This window comes from Phoxinus phoxinus (assembly GCF_949152265.1).
Source record: "Phoxinus phoxinus genome assembly, chromosome: 1".
Lineage (NCBI taxonomy): Eukaryota > Metazoa > Chordata > Actinopteri > Cypriniformes > Leuciscidae > Phoxinus > Phoxinus phoxinus.
Window position 1 is genome coordinate 31,352,931 of NC_136876.1, and position 27,442 is coordinate 31,380,372.

Here is a 27,442-nt window from a genome sequence, read left to right on the forward strand (position 1 = left end):
GGCAGAAAATTACAGCAGAGTATTTCATTTTACACATGGGGTACTTTTTTATCCCTGTGTGCACCAAACCCATCTTAAGTGTTTGCTGCCAAAAAAGCTATTTTTTTGGTTCCTCTGTCCATAGAACGTTTGAAAAGTACCTGACACTACTGGCACTTCAAACGGGACGGGTTCTATGGTCAGATGAAACAAAAAAATAGTTTTTTTGGCAGCAAACACTTAAGATGGGTTTGGTGCACACAGGGATAAAAAAGTACCCCATGTGTAAAATGAAATACTCTGCTGTATCTTTACTGCTGTGGGCCTAATTTTCTGCCAGAGGTCCTGGACATCTTGTTCAGATACATGGCATCATGGATTGTATCAAATACCAACAGATAAAAAATCGAAACCTAACAGCCGGGGCTAGAAATCTTATAACGGGCCATGTTTGGATCTTCCAACAGGACAGTGATCCATAAACAAATATCAAAATCAAAACAAAAATGGGTCACTGAGCACAAAACCAAGATCTGCAATGGCCATCCCAGTCCCTGGCCTGAACCCTATAGAAAATGAGTGGGCTGAACTGAAGAGAAGAAGCACCAACATGGATCTGGGAATCTGCAGGATCTGGAGAGATTCTGTATGGAGGAATGGTCTCTGATCTCTTGTCAGGTGTTCTCCAAACTCATCAGGCATTATAGGAGAAAACTCAGAGCTGTTATCTTGGCAAAAGGAGGTTGCAAAAAGTATTTAATAAAAGGGTGCCAATAATTGTGGCCAACGTGTTTTGGAGAAAAACATTTATTTCATAATGTGATTTAGCCCCACTTTCAATTCTCTTGCTTCAATGAAAGGTTAGAATTTTGGACATTTTTTGAATGAAAGATCAAACGGATAAACAATGCAGATTTATTTTTTACAGCCAGTTTTGATCATATTTACCAGGGGTGCCAACAATTTTGGCCATGACTGTAATAGTCATCGATCAAGATTAACATTTCTGTCATAGAGTTCTAGAGATTTTATTTTGTAAAAGTGAACATTATTGCTGTAATTTCACTGTTACACACAATATAGTCTTAATTGGGGATGTTGCTCATGTAGTGAAAAGTGGGAATGATTCACAGGGCCTACTGGGAGATTTCAATAGGATTAATTCAATGTAGGTATTTGATGTCAAAATATGTAGCCTAATAAACAAAACATAGATTGTGGGATGCAAGTTAATATTTCAATCTGTAGTCCTTGAGAGACACCTACTGCAGAAATACATCAGAAATACTTTTGATGTATGAAAACAGCACAGAAAACACAAGATGCTTACATATTCAAGAATTAATCATTTTATTGCTTGACCTGCCATTGGGACAATCTATACCAAAAGTTTTACAACTTGAGCACATCCAATTAAATCAAACCGTACAGTTATACAAAAAAGCATAATAGAAAAATGGTCCCTCGACATTTTACAACTCTCTGTGTTGAGGGCTTAAACTGAAGAATGGGTGAACAGGAGTCTCTACGCTCTGGTGGCAAAGCTTATCAGCAAATATCAATTCCTCTGTACCTACTAGAACACAATTTTACTGAAAACTCCAGAAGAAAACACAATTGGCAGTCACAACCAGGGAATGAAAAGCAGGCTAAAAAAAGGGGGTAAAAGTTGCTAATACAAACACATTACCAGTGACCACTGAATGATCTTCAAGAAACATGGCCTGAAGTTGTTGTTTAAAAAAAAATCATAATAAGAAGGTAAGCAGAAAATTTGCAGAGGAACAAAATAATTGTATCCACTCATAAAGGGGAGAGAATTACAATAAACATCAATGATGCATTTTACAGAAAACAAGGGATTTACATTTTGTCATTTGTCATCAAATGAAGTTAAATGAACAGACCAATGCATATATGAGCAATAACAAGTAGACTAATCCACATGTCTTTGCCTATCTTCGGGTGTCACAGTTTATCATTAAGGACTCATAATTATATATAATTTCAACATGTTCATTTATTCAACCCCATCATAAGGCATAAACCACTCATTGAAAAGACAGTGGAACGGTTAATCAAAAGGCTATTTGAAATCCCCTATAATTAAGGGTGCAAATTCTTTTTAAAGCTACAGCACCAAGATTTGACTGATTCTGAAATTCTAGTCTAGAGGGGCAGAAATCTGTGAATGTCAGAAAACATCTTATATTCCTAGACATTTGCTGTGACGCACTCAAATCAAGCGTCAGACTACAGTGACAACAATTCTCCCATGTGGTTAATAGGACAGAGTCAGATATTGAAGATAAAAACACACTAAGTCTTTCTTTGTAATATCTTTCTGTAATTAACATAGCAATTTTGGGACAGTTCTGTGCAAACTCTTAATTACTGGAGCTTTAAGTCTGAATAAATTACACTGCTAAGAGGATCTGGATGTACATATGAAATAAAACATTGTAGATTCCAAATAATAGTGACAAGCTAATAGATAATGAATATATTAGGGGGGAAATCACTACAAGAAAATGTCTGTTGGCTTTGCATTATGAAAGTAAAGAAATCAGGCACTTTTCAAAACCCAAATTTACTTTCAATAACATGAGTCTGTTGTACAAATGAGCTAGATATTTGTAATTACATAACACAAGATGTGTGGAAAACAAAAATAAAATTCACATCAGTTATTTCCAAATAATACAAGAGTATCTCTGTGCAATAATTAAAATCTACCTTCAGCAACTGTTAACACTATTGTACCACCCAATAAAACACAACTCAGAGAACTCGAAGAACAATATCTGATAGGAGATTAAGGTGGTGGCAGTAGTGGATCGCCAATCGATTTCCAAACATTTGATGGATCCCAGACGCCATGACCTCAACGCAAGCGGCAAATACTGTCCCTGTTTTAAGACTTTCATTTGACTATATAGGTAAAGTGAATAATCTAAATCTCAATCTAAAAACAACAGTGATTATTGGAAAACAGACTTGCCCTGTTTATTAACCAGACTATTTCAGTTTTAAAAAACAATTAAAAAGACATTTGGGGTTTCGAAGCAGTTCACATACACTAATCGAGAAAGAACCCTAATGGGATCTTAGTGGGTTAAGGAGGTCACCAAGTGGTTAGTTCCTGTTGAGGATCCTCAGATTTCATTAACCATTACATTTCTATAACTCTTCTTAACAATTAAACAAAACATACAAATATAATATCTTTTCTGTATATAGCCTATATCCGCCATAAACACAATGTTGAATAAAATAAGATTACATCGCCTTTGTGTGGGGGAAACAAACAAATAAAAGCATTTGCAGCATGTGGCATTTCAGAAGGGAGAAAACGTGAGAGAAAATAGCAAAAGAAAAGAAAAAAAACAACTTTAAAAGGAAATTTAACTAATCCTGGTCTGTTCTAAACAAGAGTCCAGAGCAAGCCTGTGTGTATAGCAAAACGCCCAAAGGAAAATTAAAAAAGCCCAACGCAAAGGGATCAAATGCCTCAATATAAAACAGCAGGGGTATATAAAGCGCATATATATATATATATATATGACAAACTGTGCAAAAAAAAATATGGTTATGGTCATTTACTTCTAATATATAATCTTTTACATACACTATATATGTGCAACTATAACAATAAAAGAGCAAAGCTGATCACCATGATAAACACAGTGACATTTTAACTTCAGTACCCCCAAGAAAACAATATAACACACGTGGATTTATGCCTTTGGATTCCCTATATTCAAACGCTTGAAATTAATGAGGGAAAACTGAATCTGACACTCGGTGGCTCAATTAAGATACATCCTTATATACTGAGTAAATGCACTACATGAATATCAGTCCTGCCACTGTTTTCCTTCCATTCCAAACACTGTTATACAGAAACATGAAGCAATTTGGACGCAAGAGAAAAATCCCGATAGACCTTGTTATTTCAACATCTGTTCACGTGTCAGGCATCTGTGGCACAACGATTGGCTCGTTTCTCAGGCAAAACTAACAATCAGCCTTATGGTCAATCTAGGATGGATACAAATGCGACAGGGTACGGCACAAATCGGGGAAAAAAGCCCAGACAGACAGAGAGAGAACACTGAAGTGAATGGGCACCTGGGTGTTGGAAAATGCATAAAGAAAAGTAAGAAAATAAAGCGAATTTGCATTGGTGGACCCTGCAATTGAGGAGGTAAGAGCCTAGTGTGCCTCAGACCGACAGAGACACGAAGCTGTTGTACTGCTGTATGTTTCTCTTCAGGATATCTGAGCAGGGGCCGAGCACGCGTTCGAACCTGGGACGGTCAAGTTTTACGCACTTCAGAGGGCCGCGAGCAACCACTGTAGCAGCACGAGGTCGGTTCATGAGCAGAGCGATCTCACCTGATGAAACACATGGAGGGAAATCAGAAAAGAGCAACAGAGAAACAAACACATTAAGGTGCGCTAATGGACACTGAACATGGGGTCAATAGCAGTGTTTCCGCTGTTGGGCCACTGTCATGCTAGTGCGTGCCAGGGCCAGTCGCGTTTCCACTGCCACTTCTGGGGCTTGATCGGCCTCATCGGGGCTTCCTACAACGGCCAGGGGTTTTTGGCCTTGCGAATACCTTGGTCAAAAGTGGGCCAACTGGGGCTTGAAGAAAGGCGGAGTCAAGTGAGGGTCAGCACCACCGCTCATTTCCCATGTTATAATACCAGACTATCAGTTCAAAACTCACTCTCAGACACCAGCGAGAGTTTGAAATAACTTCCGATTGCGATCTGATGGTGATTCTGATCACCTTATGATGCAGAAATATATGTATGCGATGCTAAAGGCTATTGCTACTTATTGTAACCATTGCAAAAATAAATACGTATACGATTATGAAAAATACCAGAGACTGCTTGAAGAATGTAGACAAATCATACATGCTGCAGACGGGCTTAGGACCGTCCTCGGCAGAGTCTTTAAGTGGCCCGACAGTGGAAACGCAGCTTGGCGCTTGAGGGCACTTTTTTAGCCCTGGCTCGCACTGACCCGACAGTAGAAAAGCGGCTAATATGTAATTACATTAAAAAAAGGAATTTCTGGGATATGACTGGGATAAGCTTTCCAGAGAGTAAAGAGAAAAACATTTACCGAAGTAGTCAGATGGTGCGAGTCTTCCGACCTCCACAAATTCCTCATTCTCCGACCGCCGCTGTAGGACTGCTGCCGAGCCCTGAGGACACAAATCTAAATCAATACCTCTATTCTCCCATGACAATCTCATTATTTACTTGTGTTTGTAATTGTGCATAAATGTGAACATAAAAAAGTACAGAAAACTATATGACTCTAATTAACAAAGACTATATGACTCTAACAAAGAAATGAGAAAAGAGCATGGAAAGCTACCTCAAGGATAATGAAAAACTCATCTCCCGGTTGACCCTGCACAACAATCTTCTGGCCATCTTCAAACTGGACTGTCTCGAGGGCGTCAGCAACCGTCAACCGTTCCCATTTATCCAAAGACTCTGCTCACAGGATGTTAGAATGTCATCACTGAGCACTTCACAAGATTTGCTTACAGCATTATTAAGCTGCATTACACTGCCACAAAAAGCAAATGCTATGGTGTTTTTTTTTTTTTTTACATAGTTTACTATGAAAACAAGCCTGCAAATATACATAACCTAAAAAAAAAAATGCATTAAACTCACCCAAAATGGAGACCTTGCTAAGGAATTCCTCATACATTTTTCTCTTTCTTAGAGTACTTCCCTAAACACAGAATAAAACATATTTTATGCAGGAGAAAGAAAATGTGGCCATTTTATAAAATACAAGACCGGTAAAAGTAACAAATGATAAAAAAATAAAATAAATCACAAAACACTTAAAAATTAAAAAGTAAAAGTTGTTTGTATAATATCATACCATGCAATTATCAGTTAAATAGTGTACTAACCATGAGTATTCTCCTGTAGCTGTCTCTATCAATTCCCCACAGTTTGACGTTAGTTTTTGCTCTGACAGTGGCTGCTCTGGGAGTGCCGTAGATTAAAGCCAGCTCACCAAAACTGCCACCCTCTCCAATACTGGTCACCCACTCATTGTTGACGTACACCTATCAAAAACAATAGTACTTCTGAATATCTCAGTCATTATCATTCCAAATGTTAAAGAGGCCCTGTTATGCTAATTTAAAGGATCCTAATTGTGTTTTGGAGGTCTCCTACAATAGCACCAAAGGACAAACACTTTATTTTCTTATAATATACATTGCACATTACCTCATTTCTCAAAAAGTCTGAAAATGGTTTGTTCGAAGATTCAGGCTCTCTAAACCCTCGGAAACAAAACGCCCATTACCATATCTGAATTTCAGCTTTATATCTAAGTGCATGCAAAGTGGATTCACAGCACAGAAAACGACAACATGAACCAAACTCTTCCAGGCTTCAGCTACAACTACAGTTTGATGGCACGTCAAAGTACTAATTAGACGGTGTTCGCAGGCAGCTAATGAAGATCATAGGCTGGCATTATGCAAATGCATTACATTGTTACGTAGATTTGTAACAGGAAGTGAGACTGACTTGTTTCGGCAGTTCAGAATCTTTCCTTTTAAGAGATAATAACTTTATTTGTTGTGAACTTTGATCTTTAAAATTTTGCAGACCTTTTACATTCACAAACAGCTAACGTTATATTAAGCACTGCATGAAAGGAAATATTTGAAAAAGCGTAATAGGGGCACTTTAAAAACTCTATACAAGTCAAAAAACATGTATTATTATATTACATCCTGATTCAACATCAATTTAGAATTGCACTTACATCCATTTCACCTTGATCAATAACATAAAAATTGTCACCCTCATCCCCTGAAATTAGAAACACAATATATTAGTCTAAATATTTTGTCCATTTTTACACATTCAGCTCCTCCTCAAAAGAAGCCTAACCTTGTTGAATGACAGTCTCTCCTGCAATGTAGGTGACTGAGAACATAGCGTCAAATATGTCACTGTGAAGAGTAAAATAAGTTGTTTTCAGTAAATTAAATACTTTACTAGTTAAACTCAATAATTCAATCAACTATACAAAATAATATGTTACCTTCTTTCATTGTCATCAAGATGGGCAAAAAGCACATTCTTTTCAATCGCTTTAGCAAGGGCAGCCATAGTTTTGTAGTCTTTAGGAATGACCTGTAAATTAACAGAAAGTTTTCTAAGTAAACAGCAACTGCAGGGAAAGTAATATTCAGCATGCCAATAATATTATGCGTCGCAATTTTGAAAGATTTCAGAGAACAAGTTCTGATTAAAATACACATTTCTAGGAAAAAGTAAGAAGCTAGTTACCTTTCTGACATAAGAAGCTGCATCTTCCTCAGTGTAGACCTCTGCGCTGATGGCACCGCGGCGCCGTCGGCCCTTAACTACAGGATTCATGGGAGGAGAGACCTCATCTTCTCGGGAGTCTGAGCGAGAGCTCGACTTCTGCTGGTTGCTGATCTGTTTTGCTTCCTCCTGATAGACATAAACTTTGTTCACGGCACTGAAACTCATTTTTCAAGATGAAATAACATCTGTAAAGAGTCTAAGCCTATGTGGTTTTACTCTTAAGAAAATGACAAACCTTCTCGAGCCTCTCAAAGCACTCTTTGAGGAAAAGCATGGGCCTCTCAGGCCTGACAGTGCATAGCTGCACAATGCATTCCTTCAGCAGCTGCTGGATGTTGTGCTTCTGCACGTAGCGCTCACACTCCCGCAAGCTCCTCTCTTCTTCACTGCTCGTACTGCTGGACGCCATGGTGATCTGCTGACCTGAAACACGCAATTCACATCAGCTTATGAAACCCAAGAAATCTGGAGCAAATCCAAACCTTAGCTGAATGTCATTAGACCAACTAGTTTTATAGTGAGATGTGAAGATCTGATGATAGCTACACCTCTTAAGAGTAGAGTGTAATGCCATGAGTGCAATTTACTCATTTCATTGTGAAGTCCTCATGAACCAGAAGTTGCAAACAACTGTTGTGATAAACAACAAATTGTGAAATATAGAGGGCGGGGCTTGATTTTAGCACACCTCCTCCTCACCATCTCGAGCTTGTAGCCGACTGACACGTGGAGGGAGGGGGTTAAAGGATGTTCTGCCAATGCCACCAAACTAACGTCATCAGAGAAGGAATGTCATGTGTATTTTCTCCTGTGCATACCAAATTGTTATGGAAATTCTTAAAATCATGCATCTAATATATTTGTATGTTCCTGGTATGAGCCGCATACAGTTGGCAAGCATTCTGTATCTTCTTTAAACGCACACACACATTGTGTTTTCATTTTTTATGGTGACTTTTCATAGACATAATGATTTTTATACTGTATAAACTGTATATTCTATCCCATTACATTAACCCTAAACCTACCCATCAATGAAAACTTTCTGCATTTTCAAAAAAACATTACTTACTCTCCACAAGGATAAGGATTTCGGATATTGCCATCTTTGTGGGGACATTTTGTCTCCATAATTTAGGGTTTACCAGGTCACACACACACACACACACTCTCATTATCAGATCATGTGTAGATATTTCTCTGGTTAAAATCATCTCCAACAATCCAGTCAACAGTACAAGTAAATAAATCTGTGAATTCAAATCACAACCATATGTACAGCGTTACAATATCCCCACATATTTTAACCATTTAACATTTCCAGTCATCTGCCATTATGGGATATGAAAAATAACTTTGAAAAGATTGGACTCACAAAGAGATTTTCCCAACTGAATAAAATACCTTAAACAAATTTAAATGATCAACATTTTATTAAATCCCATGACTTATCCTGGCCTAACAGTTGACATTTTAAAATCCCCTTATATTATCAGGTCTTCCTTGAACTCGTGATCATAACCTAATGAAACAAAAAACAAACTACCAGTGCTAATAAACAGACATTGCTGCAAACCAATAAAACACTTTCAAAGGAGGTGCTGTCAAAGTGAAACAAGTTCAACGGCTGACATGGCTCCCATACTTCGCTCATGCTACATTTCTAGACTAGAAAATCCAGTTTAAAAAAATCTGTCAGCCATGTCTTTCAGCTACCATATAAATAATCAGAAAGTGTTGCATTTTGGTAAGTATGCTGTGGTCCCTGGTCCTTGTCCGGGCGCCTGAGCTCATAAATTGCGCAGTTCACATCCCCACAGGCATTTCACAATATAACGCTATTCGGTCATGTGACCATAACATTATTTTAGCGCAGAAAACACATGCCGATACAAGTACACGCCATTTAGCGCGTGTTTAAACGTTAAACAGCGTAAACCTGCAGCTCTGTGTTATATCTGTAACCAGTTTCGGCAAGCAGCAAAATACGCCATCTTGCAAGCTACATTATCACAACAACGGAAGCCGACGGCATTACAGAAACCTCTCTACGAGCCTGTCGACTCACACATTGATATCAACAAAGGTTGTAGCAAAGACCTCTACCTTTAAATATTCATACCTGAGACGCTTCGATGAGTTTGTCGACGTGTTTTACTCCGTTTACACTGGCTTTCCCACAGTCCTCGGATGGATGGATGCCTCACCGGAAAAGGTTATGACCAATCACAAACAACGATTGACGTCAATGCGCCTCGATCTGGGAAGCCCGTTACTCCTCACAACCTTAAAGGGCAAGTGCTTGTTTTTGTATTTCGAGGAGATCGAGGTTATCAACCAGCTAATTTATTACATTCTGCTGCACGTGATGTGCTACATGCGCTAAGTATGTAAATTATATTTTACAGTCCTCCGGCAGTGACATTTAAACAAAAAACACTGTGACCCTGTGTGATTTGGATCTGATGACAGCTGAAAAGGTTAAATGGTCTGTGCATAAACCCAAGCCTGCGCTGCCCTTATTCAACCAGGGTCATAACTGACATTAAGGGGGCACTCCCCGCAATATTAGGATTAGGTCGACCCATATGTGCATCTGAATGGTTGACTAATATTATTAGGCCATTACTTCCCCCTTAAAAGGTCCTTAATCAAAATGTAACAGTATATAGCTAAACATTTACATTTATTAATTTACCAGATATAGCTACTTTTATCCAAAGTGCCTTACAAAGGAAAATTATAGCAGAGAGCCATTACTTAGATAATGATCTATTTGGGGAGTATAGTAACGTTATTTAAAGGGATTGTTTACCCCAAAAAATTCAATTCTGCAATTATTTACTCTGCCTCATAATGACTTTTTGTTTTACAGAAGACAAAAGAAGATATTTTGAAATGTTTTGGCGACCATTAACTTCTATTAAATGGAATAAAAATGTATAGGCCTACTATGTATAGGCGTACTCCACAGAGGAAAGAAATAGTGAATAAATGACTAGGGTATTTCATTTTTGAGTGAACTTAAGTGCAAAAAGCATTTTAAAAAGCATTTTTTCACATTAAATTATTATCCAGTATCTATTAAACAAACAAGTCAGTTTCTTACTGTTTCTTACTGAGGACATTGTGATCGTCTTTTCTTCCCCCGTATTGGGCCGTATAGCTGACTGAAATGGCTTCTCAAACTAGCAAAATGTGTGGGAATTGATTGGTGTCACATTCCAGTGCAATGATGTTATGACGATGAAGAAGATTCAGATAGAAGTGTTTTTAATAACACAAAATAAACTTAGCAAATCCACAGTGACGCGAGACAGGATGCAAGCACAAACAATACCAGACCAAGAAGGAACCAAACTGATGAACTTTTAAATACACAGGAAGGATAATAATGAACAGAACAAGTGTGATAATGAATGTCCATGGTAATAGATTAGTGGCGGGAAACTAGAACAACTGAAACAGGTAACTGAAGAGAAACAAACTAAATGTCCATGAAAATGAAACTAAAGCTAAACTGAACATAATGGTGACAATTGGATTGTTGGATGGTTGTGGTTTGCTATTGTTGTGATGTCATGTAAACAGGTCATCAGAGATGTTGTTGCAAGAGGGAGCGGAAGTTATTTTGATTAAAGATTTCATGCATTTTAAAAAACAAATCATATAATAAACACTGCAATATTCTATATTAAATATTAATTGTCTATTTTGATTTCATGGTGACTTTAATGATAAGGATAAGACTGCACAGGCCAGGTGTCTCCGAACAAATAAACACACCCTCTCTTATCTCCTCCCTGCTGCCTCTGTAGCCCTTCCTGCCACTGCTCAATCTCATTCGTGTCGACTGCCCAGAGTCCACGAACATAGGCTTCCAAAAGCTCTCCAGCTCAAGGATAGAGGACATAACACTAGCAAAAGAGAGGAAAAGATAAAGGTGAGGGCATGGTCAATTTTCCAAAGTCAGGTAAGGTTATGTTGTTTGCTGTGCAAATCTGTAATCACTGCTCAGTCATACCAATGTATGAAATATACCATAACTTAACTAGCATTTTTAATGGGAATTGGATTAAGAATGACTCTTTTCAGGTACTGAACACTGTAACATGTCTGTAAAATCAATTTAAATCAATTGAAATTGTGTAATTGTTGTGTTTCGGTGATTCCTTTTTATTCTTTTTCTTGGAAAATGTGAATAACAATGTAGGCTACCATCTAACTGAATATGTTGAAAGTGAGGCTCACAGAGGAGAAATTGTAACATTTTTGAAAAATTAAAACAAGTATTTGGGTGGAGTAATCCAAATTGACAACACTCTGCCTTCCTTTTTTAGTCACATTCTCATGACTGCATACTCTTTCTAACACATGTGGTGCATTCCAGGGTCTCGTTCGTTGTTGAAACATGTCCCTCTATAGCTTTGGATTGGAGCCTCTGTCCTGTCATGCCTGGAACAAAGACCGAACACGTAAGAGCAAACTAGTTTACATTTTAAATATAAATGACATCCTATCATGCTCTTAATGTTGCAGCTTGCCGTTTTCATCCATTAAAATACTAAAATACTATCAGTTTGTCTTTGGGAGAAAAGCCTGCACTTTTCCTTTGTACGCATCATTTTGCTATGAACTTACTGTAATATTACTGCTTTATTGTTAAATTCCAACATATATTTTTTTCTGGTTTATTTTATGTGTATAAAAAATCCTATTGTTTTTATTAGAAATCGCCCTTAGCCCCAACACCAATGATGTGCACATTTACCAAAAGAAAGGAAAGGAATGGATTAAGATTCATGAACTGACAGAGCACAGTGGGCGAATCACAGGTAAGACAAAAGAGAATAGCTGCCACATTAGTCATTAACCTACCGATACTGTGAAACCGACCCATAAAACAAACATGATCTCAGCGCTCCAACGAAGGGCATGAACTAAACCACTGTAAACAGTGCAAGCCTATATATGTTTGAGGTCTGTACTAACTGCATTTTTTAAAGTTGCAATGAAATGGAAGTAGTGACAGATCTTTTCTTCCATATTATGATGTACATTCCAGCGAAACAGATTATCGATAAAGAAAAAAACAGGATGCAGTGGATTGTACGAAACTAAGGGGCGTGGTTTAAGATTGAGTTATGACATTTTTCCATGCATGGATAGTTCTCAATAAGATCAATAACATGCATTTAGAAACTAAATTAATTAATACTATTTCAGTTTGCCCGTTACTAAAACTGCACAATAAAATATGTTGCACTAAAATATTTTTAATATATAGATTGTAATAATAAATGAACATAACTGATAACTGATTTCACTTTTAGGGATTGATTGGGCCCCAGAGTCCAACCGTATAGTGACATGTGCCTCCGATAGGAATGCCTATGTGTGGACACTTAAGGATGGGGTTTGGAAGCCAACATTGGTGCTGGTTCGCATCAATCGAGCTGCCACATGTGTTAAGTGGTCACCTCTTGAGAACAAGTTTGCTCTTGGAAGTGGAGCCAAACTTATTTCAGTGTGCTACTTTGAAAAAGAAAATGACTGGTGAGACTTGATTGTATAATTTCTTTTGTTGCTTATAGGCCTAATATATCTATGACTATTATGCATTACATCTCATGTAGCTTTAATAAGCTCTCTTGTTCATGATTGCCTATAGGTGGCTGAGTAAGCATATCAAGAAACCCATTAACTCCACCGTTCTGAGTCTAGACTGGCATCCCAACAACATGTTGCTGGCAGCTGGCTCTGCTGATCTCAACTGCAGGTTTGATTATTGCGATGATATTATATTCAGACTGCACAATGTTTTTTGGTTTTTTTTTTTGGTAACATTAGTCTTTTTTCTTGTCATAGAATTTTTTCTGCATATATCAAAGACATTGAGGACAGGCCTGGGCCAACACCATGGGGATCCAAAATGCCCTTTGGGGAGGTGCTTCTGGAGTATAAGGAGTGCGGAGGCTGGGTGCACAGTGTCTGTTTCTCTCCATCTGGTGATGCTCTAGCCTGGGTTAGCCACAACAGCGCCATCAGTGTAGCAGACGCCTCACAGGGAAAAGAGTAATACCAAGATTTACATATAACAAATTGCTTAGTAAAACTTTGAAGACAAAAAAATGTGATGCTCAATATCCTTGAATTCTATGCATCTATTAAAAACACTGGCTGAAAGTAATAATATGCACAGGATGATCTTTAGCATTCACTTCTAGATTGCCCACATATGACATTTTGTGCATTGCAGGGTTACTCAGCTGACAACAAGACATCTTCCATTGCTGAGCTTGCTGTATGTCAGTGAGACTCAGATTGTAGCTGCGGTAAGACATTGATGATGATAATAAGAAATGTTTCTTGAGCATCAAATCATCATATTAGAATGGTTTCTGAAGGATCATGTGACACTGAAGACTGGAGTAATGGTGTTGGAAATTCAGCTTTGCATTCAAAGGAATAAAATACATTTTAAAACAGATTATATATATGGGCTACATCAGTTATTTTAAATTGTAAAAAAAAAAAAAAAAACATATTTTTGATCAAATAACATTTGTGTATGTGTGTGGTTGATCTTAGGGCCACGACTGTTGCCCTTATCAGTTCTCATACAAGGGTCCTGGATGCTTAGAGTTTGTGAAGAAAGTGGACATTCCCAAGCAGAGCTCCAAGGGCAATATGTCTGCCATGCAGCATTTCCGTAATCTGGACAAAAGAGCGACTGATGAGGAAGACACTGAGTTGGGCAGTCTGCATCAGAACAGCATCACGTAATAGAAGGCTTGACGTCTGCAAGCATACAAGATTTTGGTCTAATTTCAACATCTTTTGCATTATGCTAACATTTTAGAGAAATTTAGTTGCAGTTTGCTAAGACTTTGTTTCTACTGTAGCCAACTCTGTATTCTGGAAGGGCTGAAGGCCAAGGTGGAGAAATTCAGCAGTGTGTCTTTAGATGGTGCCATGGTTGTCTGGGATTTCAAGGTATACTGTACTGTCACGAACCAACTTGTGAGCCATTTTAATATACTGTTTAATGCTATTGTCTATGCACTGTCTGTACTTATATTAATAATGACTTTTCCTCTTTAATGTTATTTTTAGCACTGAAACACCATGGGATCTGGAGAGAGCAGAAAATAATAATATTCTGGGACCATCTTTTTTTATTTGTTTGTTTTGTTATTTCACTTTAAAGTAATTATAGCCAATTAATATAATGATGTAGCCTACTGTGGTATGACTGATCCCAAACTTGTTGTTGATTTTGTGCAGTATTAATTAATCTAAACAGTGCAAAAATAAATGACCATTTAGCACCAAAATGGGAACTTTGTATGAAATTACTATCATAAATGCACATTTCATTTTCTATTCCAAATGCTGCTGCTAAAGAAAGAACACATATTCTGCATTTTATTGTTTTTTTTTAATGTTTTATAAAAATACAAAAATTACTATTAAAAACGTTGGGTGATTTTGTCTTTTTTTCTGTGTGTGTTGGAACTCTTGCTCAAAAACTGTGCAAAAGTTTGTTAGATGCAAATGACTACTATGCAAATCAATAACTGATAACTGAGTGGGCTAGTAAGAAAACCCGGACAAAGGGTTTGACTGATGGAGTGAAAACTGGAAAGTAAAGTTTAATAGCAGAAAATTTATTGATTGTATTCTTTATTTTAAATACATAGCATTTTAATAAAACATGAAAAAAAAATTAACCGAGAGATAAACTTCGTATAAAGTTTATGTATATGTTTTCATGTATTTTATTTACTGAATAACGGCTGCAACAAACTGGAACACATCACATTTCAATAAACTATTTTTGATCAAAAATATGCCAGGCCAGGATGTGAAGGATCACGTGATGACGTTTAAGAAAAACCGAATCGATTTAAAATCAGTCAATAAACTGTTCGAAAGAAGCGATTCGCAGAAATGAGTCGGGCTTCCTAGGACTAATAAATATTGCGCGGCAGGGCAAGAATAAAAGGCTGTGAGTGACTCTTTCATGTATTCGTGAAAATAGGATGTGTTTAGACCTACTGTCTATGGTTTAGACAAAATGTAATACTGCAAAGCCAAACCACTCCCCCTTTTACTTAATTCCGCACTTACCGCCAATCAGCGTCTATCTTAGTTCTCTCGACCAATCAGTGCTCAGCCGGACGACAACACAGCGCATTTTCCTTCAACCACTAGTTTGTGATGTTGATGTGACGCAACAACTATCAGCTGGTTTTGTTTTGCTTCATTCCCTATGCTCCGCTAGAAGTCGTAAATGTACAAAAACTTGCGTTTTAATTTATGAATGTGAGGCAGAAGAATAGCTGAAGCGTTGGAGTATATTTGTCTTCCACTTTATTCGGACCTTACAGTTTTTCTTCAGTAGGTCTCCGCTTTGCCACTATCTTTCCAAGAGGTCCAACCGATCCCAGGCCTCCGATCCAGGGCGGAGGGAGGGAAGGAGGTCGTTGGGAATCGGGATCGGGATGGAGACCGAGGAGGGAGCCGACGGTCCTGGCGGGCCGGGGCCGGGGCCGGGGCCGTGCTGCGTCTCCTTCAACCAGGACTCCACGTAAGCATCATCTGCCGAATCGGATATTTCTATGATGCTATTAACAGCGGTTTACCTTACAAGAGGGAATGTCACCTCTGCTTAAAGGATTGCCCGCTATTTATTGTCTGTTTTGATTATTACACATCCATAAAAAGCCAGTCACTATGTTATAACGGTGTTTTGCATGCATAATATGATAGATGATCGAGCTTAGTGTTGTTTCAGCACTGTTTTTCAATGGTTGTAGCCTACAATGTTTTTTGAGCAGAAGTGCTTTAAATGGGATTGAACTAACAAAACAAAACACAACAAAAATCCACCAATATTACTTGTAGATTAGATACGATTATGAATCTTATAGCCTACACGATTTTATAGAGGAGAAACTGAATGTTGCAGTTTTTCACGTTTTCTCAAAGCCAAATTTGCAGTATTGTGACTGAGATTGTATTGATCAGTCCACAGTCTCCTGACCAGATGACCCACTCGTGTCCTCTTTTCTAGTGGTTGGTCACACGGTTTCTTGTCTGAAAAGTCAACCACAGCAAATCAAACCCAAAACATGATACTGAGAGTCAGGTGATCTGATATATCGCCCTTTTGAGATTATAGTCAGCTATCTCTCTTGGGGCAAAACACATTTGTATTAGAAAAATCAGAATTTTGTTATTTTGTATAAGGTATACCAGTCACAGTGGTAATTACCAACACATGTCAGACGCAGTCCTGCTGTAAACACAAGGTTTTGTTTTGGGTTTCAGCAGTGTGGTCAGTGATGGTGGAGACATACCTATGTTTTCCAATAAAAGTAGAAAAGGACATGCTAAGCACAGGATCTGACGTGAACAGCTTTTTCTAGAGGAATGAAGGGCCTGCAAAACAGATGTGTGCTTCTGTCCTCTCCCCCCCCCTTAAAAATAGATCCCAGTAAAAGTAACAGACATCAACTCTTCTGTTTATATGTAAGCCAAATGATTATAATTCACACAAATGTTTCTATCTTGAGTCTGTGTTGTATTAGGATTTTAAAAGGACTTAGCTTGCCACTTAAAAATTAAGTGGTAATTTCTGTGTTGGCCATTGCATCTGTGTTTTACTTCATTATAATAAAACAAATAAATCAAATTATATTTTATATTACATTTTGCTGTATCGTGCTGTTTATGCATAATAAATTGCATGTACACAGTGTAGCCTAATTAGTAAGTGAAAATAACTTCCAAATAATGGCTGTATTCATTTAACAGATTTGATACAGCATCATATCTTGTTTTTCCAGGTCTTTGGCTGTGGGCACCAATACTGGATACAAACTATTCTCTGTGACCTCGGTGGACAAACTGGACTGCATTCATGAGAGTAGTGAGATATTTTCCCATTCTTTTTTGTGTGTAAACTTGATATAAATGGCAAGTATGGCTGTCTGCCAAAACTACAGTGCAATAGGAGGAACCATCATGTGCAATATAATAAAGTTATCATAGGGTGTAGTCACTTTCTAACGAGTCACTTAACAAACAAATTGAAAATGCCATCTCATTTCCTTGGTATTTTGTTGAGAAAGATAAGAGAAGATATTTGACTTTAAAAATATTTTGGAGAATGTTTGTCTCTGTATGTGACCTGTGGTTGTGTTGCCAGTATTGATGTTGTGATAAACTCACCCTAGAGGGCGTAAAGTCGCCTTATGTGTTTGAGATTGTATCTGCAGCCCACAACAAAGATGGCAGGTAAAAAAAGCTAAAGACAGAGAAACAGCCTGTTTTGCTGATGTGTGTAAAATAAAAGGTAAACTTGGAAAATCATAGGGGACTTATTTATAACAATGTAATGGTAAAAAAGAAAATAATTACTTTACCCTCATATCACTGACAACCTGTATTTTTATTTTATTTCCTTGGAACAAAATAAAGTGGGCCAAGCTGCAAAAAACACACACATTTACACTGATTATTAAGTGTACACAATGACAGTGTTTACATTTTATACTTAAACTGATTTAATGAAAAGCATTTTAATTTCGGATGCTATTTCCCCTTTAAACGTAGCCCATCCTTAAAAAGATGTACCTCAACTACATGTGTCTGTCTACATGTGGCTTTTTTAGTTTATGTTGCTGCTAATGTGTCCTTTTCTCTTCTCCCCTTCAGCAGAAACTCCAGACGTGTATATCGTGGAAAGGCTTTTCTCCAGCAGCCTGGTTGTGGTGGTGAGTCAGTCCATGCCACGTCGCATGAATGTCTACCACTTCAAAAAGGGCACAGAGATTTGCAACTACAGTTACTCGAACAACATTCTTGCAGTGCGTCTCAACAGACAGGTAAATACAACACAGCTGTGCTGGAGCGAGGCACCTGCCACTTATCAATTATAAAGCTTCTGGACAAGACGATTGCTTTTCTGTGCTCTTTTGTCGTTAAACTTGAAAATGTGGTTTGGTTTGTTAGTAAATATGTCATTTGTTTTTGTGTGTGTGCTATTTTTTTCGTGGCAGAGACTGGTTGTCTGTCTGGAGGAATCCATTTATATCCACAATATAAAAGACATGAAACTCCTGAAAACCCTTCTCAACACACCATCCAACCCATCAGGTAAGGGAATTGAAAAACAAATTAAACAAAAACAGTTAATCTAGAATAAAACATTTGAACTGTCTGTGTAAATCTGTATAAATATTAAAATATTAACCCGCTCATGTGTTTCTGTAGGTCTCTGTGCTCTCTCCATCAACCATTCCAACTCTTTCCTGGCATATCCAGGCAGTGACACCATCGGAGAAATTATTGTCTATGATGCCAACAATCTGGTAAAAATGCAGGCCAAGAAACTGTTTAGCTGCTCATTTTGGCAGTTTCTTTGGTTGAGCTAGTTGCTATACATGAGACAAATGCCTGCCCTTCAGTCCTGATGCACTATATACATTTTTGTCTTTGTTGTGTGTTTGTGTGTCTTTGTCTGCTCAGAGCACTGTGACCATGATTCCAGCTCATGACAGTCCACTGGCTGCCATCACCTTCAGTGCCTCCGGCACCAAACTGGCCAGTGCTTCTGAAAGGGTAAAGCTCCACTGTTTATATAGAAACACAGCCGGGTGAACCTCACGAAACCGCTTAAGAACACGTCTGGGTCAAAAAAACTTTACAATAAGGTTCTATTAGTTAACATTAGTTTATGTATTAACTAACTTTAACTAACAATGAGCAATGCATTTGTTACAGTATTTATTATTCTTAGTTGATGTTAGTTAATAAAAACAACTGTTCATTGTTAGTTTATGTTAGCACAGGGCCATTACATAATCTTAACATACAACTTTTGATTTTAATAATGAATCAATAAATGTTGAAATTAATATTAGCTAAGATTAATAATACATGCTGTAGAAGTATTTTTCATTGTTAGTTCATGTTAACTAATGTAGTTAAATAATGTTAATAAATGGAAACTTATTGTAAACTGATGCCGAAATTACATTTTGCCTGTTTTTGGTAGCATTAAGATTTTTTGCATTGTGATTATTTTCATGTCAGTTTAGCACACAACACATTGTCATTAACATAAAGCACAAAAAAAAAAATTCTTAAGCAAAATTTTCATTATGCAAAAAAGAAATATGATGTAATGTCATTTTTTTAGGGTTGTATATGTTAAACGGCTTTTATGCTGATTTAAATAAAAAACGTATTATAATGTTTTGTTGTAATTATAATATTTGTTTATTTTTAAATGTAATATTTAATTATATTTACATTATTTTAATCTATTTGACTCCACAACAATATTTGAAGTCCCCAGATCTCTCCAGTTGTTCGTGATTTATTGGATAAGAATTAAGGAAAATTATTTGTTTTTTTAGCTCAAAATTTCTACCCGATAAAATATTTTAGAGCAAGAACATTATTTTGTGTATTTGGTTTAATGCAATGTGTTTACGTGGTTTTAGGTAAAAAAAAGTCATTATTTTACACACACTGTACATATTGTTGCTCCTCTATGCCCCGCCTTTCTGAAACGCGTCGATTTTTACAAACGCTCATCGTTCTGAAAAGTGCGGTGTGCTCTGATTGGCCAGCGGTCCAGTGCATTGTGATTGGCCCAAAAACATTATGCATGTGGAACAATTAAGCAGGAGAACAATTATGTCAAATAACATTTACCTCAGGAAAGCCATTTAATGATATATAGCAGATAGCACGTTATTTTGGCTAGAAAAAAGAGCTTTAGAGAGTATTTTGCTAATTATGTGTAGGCCTACTATATTACATATTTATTATATTTTTACTTATATCAGTTGTTATTATGATAAAAAAACACATTATATTTAATTCAAATATTTTTATGATGGTGGGCCGATGGTGGGTCTCCATTCCAAGCAATTTACTAGCGTTGCCATAGGAACGCTTCGGCTTTTGCCACCCGGAAGAACGTCTATTATTGTTGTAACGTAATGCTGAATTGTCGTATACTGCTCAAAACTCTCGTTTGAATAGTCAGTAGCAAATTCTTAAAATACGAAAACATAGGCTTACTGTCTATGAGTCAGAAGAGCCAGACTGTACATGCCAAGATGGAATTGCCCCACTTTTTAGAATCAGCTTTGTGCACAGCCAGCCTTGTACTCCCGCAGGTTCTGGAAACAGTCCTCTGAAAAATGCACAGTACATAGTCGAATATTTTGGTTGTACTGTTCTGGAACAGTGTTGTAAATTAAGCTTAAGCACTGTTTTCTAATTGTGTCCTCTTTTGGAAGGCCAAACAAAGTAGTTTGGCTTTCGCAACGAAAAACACAGCGTCTCCATGACATAGCGGCGCCGGCGACAACAATAATACTCAGAGAATAAAAGTTACGCCGCCTTTCCTTGCGTACACATTTTGGCGGCGTTATGAAACTCTGCCCCCACACACTGACGTAGATTTGAACGAAGCGTTTTAGGAAGGCGTGGCTGAGCTTTAATTTTTACAAAGAACATCTCTTTAGGTTTGACACTTTGAGTTTTGAAACTGCAGATCTTATACATGCACAAACAGCTACATAACACAATAAAGAAAAAGGAAAACAAGAAACCGCATCATATGACCCCTTTAAAGGGATAGTTCACTTTGAAATTAAGTTTTGGTATGTTTTAGCTTACCTGAAGTGCATCCAAGATGCAGGTGTCTTTGTCTCCGCAGTAGTTTCAATTTTGATATTTTTAGGTCAAACCGTTCTTGTCTGTCAGTCATATAATGCAGGTCTTCTGGAGCATTCCGGCGCTTTACGGCGCTTGACTAAGTAAACAGATCAGATGGACGTGGTTGTGTAAAAGAGATAAAAACGATATAAATACTGTTCGTTTTATCACACAAACCGCTTGTTTCGTGTCTTAGGCCATCAATGTGCACTTACGATGGGGAATGTTTAAATTTGGACTTTTCTCTGCATGCTATTAGAGACATCTCTGCATGCTTTTGGAGACAGTGCCTATATGCCTGCATTATATGACTGACAGACAAGAACGATTTGACCTAAAAATATCAAAATTGAAACTACTGCGGAGACAAAGACACCTACATCTTGGATGCACTTCAGGTAAGCTAAAACATACCAAAACTTAATTTCAAAGTGAACTATCCCTTTAAGTAAAATGTCCAGATTTGCTGTATTGTGAAATTTACAGAGCACCTAAAGGGACAAAAATGAGACGAGAGGGAAAAAATATTTCAATGCTTTTGCATTCACTCACAAAAGTTTCTCGGGGGAACGCAAAAATATGCGAGGGAACGCAAAGGCATTGGTATCATTTTTCCATCCACGTCATATTTTTTTCCTCCACCATGTCCCTTCAGGGGCTCCATAGAAATAAAATGTCACAATGAAAAACAATCCTAATTGTCCTAAAATATGTGTTCATTCATTTATTTTTGGTGTTCTTTTTCTCTTTCTATTTACGGGGTGAAATGTAACCCAGACGTGTTTATGAGAGATTCACATAGTCATACCTTATACACAAACGTAGACACAGCTCCCAGCATCTGTCCATTTCTTTTCTCCCGTCCCAGGGCACAGTGATTCGAGTCTTCTCCATTCCAGAGGGACTGCGCTTGTTTGAGTTCCGGCGGGGGATGAAAAGGTACAATGATGATGATGATGATGATTCAAAGCTCACAGTGAACACTGAAGATACTTTAATCATACAGAAAGAGAGTTGGAGGTGTTTGTGTGAACTGTGGTATGTGTGAGTCTGTTTTGTGTATGCTTTTGACCTTTGTGTGTTTGTGTCACCAAAGGTATGTCAACATCAGCTCCCTTTCCTTCAGCCCGGATGCTCAGTTCCTCTGTGCCTCAAGCAATACAGAGACGGTGCACATTTTCAAGCTTGAACAGCACAGCCCAAGGTACTGAAAATGCTCCTTGCTACCAGTGTAATTGAATCAGGAACTCTGTTTTTTTTTTTTACTGACAAATCTAAACTTTGTCAGTGTTTGTGTTTGTGTTCATCCATGTTTTTGTGTTTTACTTGCAGTGGGGATGAGGAAGCTCCCTCTTGGTCAACATATGTAGGTAAGATGTTCACAGCAGCCAGTAGCTACCTCCCAGCACAGGTGTCAGGCATGATGAGTCAAGACCGAGCCTTCGCAACCGTCCGTCTCCAGATGGCCGGTCAGAAGAATGTCTGTGCCCTGGCAATGTGAGTTTTGCAGTCATTACACAGCAATCTAGAATGAGTAACAGTATTTACTGAGGAAAAAACTCATTCAAGAGTTTCACTTGACCAATCAGAATCCAGAAACTTCCACGTTTGCTTGTGGCCTCCTCTGATGGGCAGCTATTCATCTATAACATTGACCCTCAAGATGGGGGTGAGTGCACTCTGGTGCAGAAGCACAGGTGAGTTTTCACTCTTTTTTTAAACAAATGAATTATAATGATAAACTGTGTGGTATGTTATTAAATATAGCACGTAAAAATATTTTTTGTGCTATACATACTTTCATGCTGGATTCCATTGTAAGTGCTCAGGGAACTGGATGAGTTCAAAAGGCTTCAAACTTTTAAATCTGTTCACTTAAAATGGTTAAAGGAATAGGTTTAAAAATTCTGTCATCATTTACTCACCCTCAAGTAGTTTCAAACCGTTATGAATTCTTTATTTTGAAGAATGTCATTAACAAAACAGTTGATGTACTCCATTGACTTCCATAGTAGGAAATCCATAGTGTCCAGCATCAACTGTCTGGTTACCGACATTCTTCAAAATATCTTCTTTTGTGTTCAGCAGAAGAAAGAAATTCATTCAGTTTTGAAACTACTTGAGGGTGAGTAAATGATGATAGATTTTCATTTTCAAGTGAACCATTCCTTTAAGATTGGTTGACTAATTAGTTCAATGACTTTTTCTGCATTTTACATCATCATGCCAGTGAATGATGAGAAGCAAGTAGTGTCTTTTTGTGCTTTATGAGCTTGTCATTGAGTCTGACTCAAGTGATTCATTGAAAAGCACAAACAAAACAAGTCGTATTAAAATTTGTATGCTTACAATTCTAAGATTCTACAGAAAGTGTTTTTTTAAAATGCATTGGTGTTTTTCTCCAAAAAATAACTAGTTTTGTTACAGTTAGCAGAAATATTTTTTTTGTTAAAAATGTACACTTATAAAACCTACAATTAACCATGAAACTAACTGAAATTGAAAATAGTATTAGAATTACTAAAACTAAATAAAAAATAATTAAAGCCCAATAGTTTTCATATAGTAAAATAATATGAAATATTTAAATAAGCTATAGTAAATACTATGGTGCATAAATAATACTGAAATAACACTGTAAATGACAAAAAAACAATAATCCCCCCTCCCCCCCTCCAGTGAGATATGGGGAATAATTAATCAAGTATAAAAAAACAACAAGAAATAGGTCTAAATAAAGTAATAGTTTCTTAGTTAGTTTTAAATGTACGTGGTAAGCGGTAAGTGGTAAGTTTTACACATTCATAATTCTTCCACCCCTTTTCTTTTATTGCTGTGAATGACTCCCATGCCGACATGCACACTCTCGTTCAGTCACTGACTCAGCAAATCCTCGTTCATGAATGAGGTGACCCAATTCATTCAATCCATTTACGAACAAGAGGCCTCGATGTGGTAGTTAGCAACTTACAAGTACAGCAGTTTCAAAATTCATGTTTGAGGTATGACTGTGTCTCTTTATAAGCGCAGCCCTTATTTGTGCTGTTGTCGCCTTTAACCCCCAGGTTGTTTGGATCAGATAAGGAGTGGGAGGAGACAGAGAAATCTGAACTCACCGAGCCACCGCAAGCATGCCAGTCATATGCTGCCACCGTGGCCATCCCCACCTCTGGACCCGTTACAGCCACTCTCACAGGTACCACAACACCCTTAAACACACACATTCATTTACATTTGAACTCATTTTCATGATCACTCAACTGTGTTCTTCTCAGGGTACTCCGAGGATGGGGGAGCTAAGAAGGGCGAGGTGATTCCCGAGCACGAGTTCGCAGCAGGGCCTGTGTGCCTGGACGACGAAACAGAATTTCCTCCCGTGAGCATTCGCTAACCTCTCCAAGTCAAAGCACCGGTGTTGCATTCCAGTGTATGGGGTTGTCTTGTCCCTCTGTCCACAAGCATTCAAACTAAGTGTGATTTATTATCTTTAACCAAACCAACACCAGCCTCTTCAGGTCTGATGAGGACCAAATGTTGCAGTTTAGTCACATCAGAAGCTGATTATGTTGTTTCTTAAACAACATAAATGACAAATATCACTCCAGACATTATTTCTTTGAAAAATGAAATAGTTTTGTATATATTTCAGTGGTATTACTCTGTATTTAGACTGAAGTAATGCTACATTAATGTAATTATTTACATTACGATACAAAGGTACACGGTGTAACTTTTGGCCCTCTAGCGATTAAAAACGAAACTGCATGCATTTTGCAGAAGAACATTATTTTGGTTGTGCTTCACGTGACACTGCGGATGAATATGGTTATTTTACTGATCATAAAACTACTTCACTACTTGGCTTGAGAGATATAATATACAGTTTGGATAGAAAGGATGTTAGAGAGCTACAAATGGCAGTCTATCTGTTCAATAAAATGCCATACCTGTTGAGTAATAATAACAGCATCTCCATGTTGCTTTTACAACATTTCAAATCCCTCAGTTCTCACCATCTCTGAAAAGTCAAGCCAATGTTGATTCTTTTTTTGTGCTTTAAAAAACGGATGATTGTCCAGAGGTTCGATATTTAGCTGCTCCATCTCAACCTTTCTCTGTTGTGACAGCTAACCTATACTATACACACGTCAAAGGAGCTGAAAGAACTTTCCTCTATTTACGGATATGACGAGACAGGCACGGACGAGTGACATATCAATTTACCCGCCGGTCTAATATATAAACACTTAAAATAGGCTTACCATAGAGAATCAGGGTAAGACAAGAACATGTTTTGGAAGAAGGACTGATGATGTATTGACATGTATTGAACAAAAACAAAAGTTACATAGTGTACCTTTAAGCATAATTACTATTACTAAAAAAAAATAGCATTTAGTTCAAATAAATAGTATGTAATGAAATACCATTCAAATGTTTGGGGTCAGTACGATTTTTTTATTTCTTAAAGAAATTAATACTTTTATTCAGCAAGGATGGATTAAATTAATGAAAAAAGTGACAGTAAATACATTTATAATGTTATAAACAATTGTTATTTAAAAAACCCCGCTGTCTATTAACTATTTATCAAAATATGTGACAATGATAAGTAGTAAGTAATGATGTTGAAAATTCAGCGTTGTCATCACAGGAATAAATGACATTTTAAAATATATTGAAATAAATTAAACAGTTATTTTAAATTGTAATCATATTTCACAATAGTACTGTTTCACTGTACTTTTGATCAAATAAATAAATACATCCTTGGTGAGCATAAGAGACTTTCTTGAAAAGCATTTAAAAACAACGTACCAACTCCAAACTTTTGAACGGTGGTGTATACTGTATGTAACAAATCCAATCATAATTTAAAAACAAAGGCAGTGACAAATCATCCTAAAGTGTTTCACTTTATATGTATTCATCTTAGATGTTGAAAAACGTTTTCGGACACTAAACCAGCTGTTGCTGTTTTATGATGTACATGGACGTGAGTAGAAGTTAGTTGACTGATTGGTTTGTTTGTGCACAGACAGGACCAAGATATGAATGCATTGAATCCACACAAGTTATTTGTGTTGATGCAGTAAATGCTGGGTTGATTCCTCGCCATTGCTTCATTAGATAACTATGAGAACTCTTTTTCTATTTCAGTCTAAATTTCATGATGTCAAACACACACAGGAATATACACATTCTACACCTTATATTCTGAACAAATCTTAATGGATTGATTGGATTTTAACGAAGATATTTTATTATTTTATGATGCGAACAATCTCATGATCAAGTGGAGATATTAATAATGCTTTACATTGATGCAGTGCTCACTTAACTCCACATGGTGGAGCACTTGTTGTTGTCCAACAGGCCTTGTTACTGCTAACACTTCATATCTTGTTTTGATAGATCAGAAACTATAGTCTTTCAGATAGTTTAATAATATTGGTTTAAATGGAGGAGCTCAGGACTCTGACGTCAGAAGGATTTTTATCATTTATAAGATATCAATTTGAATTTACTTATTCAGATGCCATTGCTATTGCTTTCATATACCTTCCAAGTGACTAACCGATATGGGTCAAACATGTTCTCAGCTAGCTCCTGTTGAGATCTGTATCTGTCTATAACACACCCATGGCTGAGGGAACAATAAAGCTCTGTTCTGGTTTCCGGTAGATAAATTGGTGCCGTGACGGATCTGGGCGAGGCAAGGGGAGACGACCGTGAGAGGGTAGAGAACAGGTGGAGGCCGCAACTGTCAATGGAGGATCCTCAGTGCATGAGCAAGGACAAACAATGATAATAAGGATAAAAACCAACAAACTAACTTCAGGGTGCTAAATTATTAACGGAACGGTTGAAATGCTAATATCTTAAATTGAGTTGATCAGGGATTTGGGTCGTTGTCACTCAATCCCCTGAAGGGTGTGTTATAAATGAGGTGCATGACTGAAATATAACCACATATTGTTCTAGTTATGTAACACATTGTATTAATTCAGTCGTAATACTGTAGCATTTTATTCTTTTAATTTATAACACCATCATATTGAATCATAAGAGAAGAAGAATTACTTTTTTTATATATATGTGTTTTGCTGTATTGATACTTAATATGTTTACATGTTACCATCCAGAATACTAATACAGCGGGATGTTTTGTATGTATGTGCCTATAATTTTACTTGTAAAAGTGCAAAGTATTTTGCTGGATCGCTCAAGACCAAAAGACAAAAAAAGATATGAATATGTAGGAAATATATTAGGAATGAAATTATGCAAAGCACCTCTTGTCTCCTGTGGTCTTTTC

The 27,442-nt window shown here is 37.2% G+C and overlaps 3 protein-coding genes across 7 annotated transcripts; 2 read left to right on the forward strand and 1 right to left on the reverse strand.

The window, feature by feature from the left end:
• Nucleotides 1-1,312: 1,312 nt before the first annotated feature.
• On the reverse strand, nt 1,313-9,622 carry prkar1aa (protein kinase, cAMP-dependent, regulatory, type I, alpha (tissue specific extinguisher 1) a). Of its 2 annotated transcripts, none has more exons than XM_079623132.1 (11): nt 9,500-9,622; nt 7,613-7,800; nt 7,336-7,503; nt 7,088-7,179; nt 6,934-6,995; nt 6,806-6,852; nt 5,934-6,092; nt 5,686-5,746; nt 5,378-5,499; nt 5,120-5,201; nt 1,313-4,377 (listed from the first exon to the last, which is right to left on the reverse strand). In XM_079623132.1, exons 2-11 carry the CDS (start codon nt 7,784-7,786, stop codon nt 4,205-4,207), a joined length of 1,140 nt encoding a protein of 379 aa, XP_079479258.1. In that variant the 5' UTR covers nt 7,787-7,800; nt 9,500-9,622; the 3' UTR covers nt 1,313-4,204. The 2 variants fall into 2 exon arrangements, with proteins under 2 accessions (XP_079479258.1, XP_079479259.1); XM_079623133.1 differs by having other exon boundaries at nt 9,484-9,607.
• Nucleotides 9,623-9,651: 29 nt separating this feature from the next.
• Nucleotides 9,652-15,040, forward strand: LOC307004158 (actin-related protein 2/3 complex subunit 1A). Of its 2 annotated transcripts, XM_079623152.1 has the most exons (11): nt 9,652-9,763; nt 11,196-11,320; nt 11,768-11,852; nt 12,108-12,212; nt 12,711-12,933; nt 13,049-13,156; nt 13,246-13,452; nt 13,637-13,712; nt 13,969-14,159; nt 14,283-14,373; nt 14,494-15,040. In XM_079623152.1, exons 3-11 carry the CDS (start codon nt 11,789-11,791, stop codon nt 14,497-14,499), a joined length of 1,071 nt encoding a protein of 356 aa, XP_079479278.1. In that variant the 5' UTR covers nt 9,652-9,763; nt 11,196-11,320; nt 11,768-11,788; the 3' UTR covers nt 14,500-15,040. The 2 variants fall into 2 exon arrangements, with proteins under 2 accessions (XP_079479278.1, XP_079479279.1); XM_079623153.1 differs by lacking the exon at nt 9,652-9,763 and having other exon boundaries at nt 11,207-11,350.
• A 557-nt stretch (nt 15,041-15,597) lies between these two features.
• Nucleotides 15,598-27,417, forward strand: wipi1 (WD repeat domain, phosphoinositide interacting 1). Of its 3 annotated transcripts, none has more exons than XM_079600615.1 (13): nt 15,598-15,970; nt 17,232-17,314; nt 18,103-18,272; nt 18,447-18,543; nt 18,661-18,758; nt 18,916-19,008; nt 21,992-22,062; nt 22,220-22,327; nt 22,456-22,620; nt 22,713-22,820; nt 24,189-24,319; nt 24,399-24,499; nt 26,809-27,417. In XM_079600615.1, exons 1-13 carry the CDS (start codon nt 15,885-15,887, stop codon nt 26,857-26,859), a joined length of 1,362 nt encoding a protein of 453 aa, XP_079456741.1. In that variant the 5' UTR covers nt 15,598-15,884; the 3' UTR covers nt 26,860-27,417. The 3 variants fall into 3 exon arrangements, with proteins under 3 accessions (XP_079456741.1, XP_079456742.1, XP_079456743.1); XM_079600616.1 differs by having other exon boundaries at nt 15,755-15,970; nt 18,106-18,272; XM_079600617.1 differs by having other exon boundaries at nt 15,755-15,970; nt 17,232-17,311.
• The last annotated feature ends 25 nt before the right edge of the window (nt 27,418-27,442 follow it).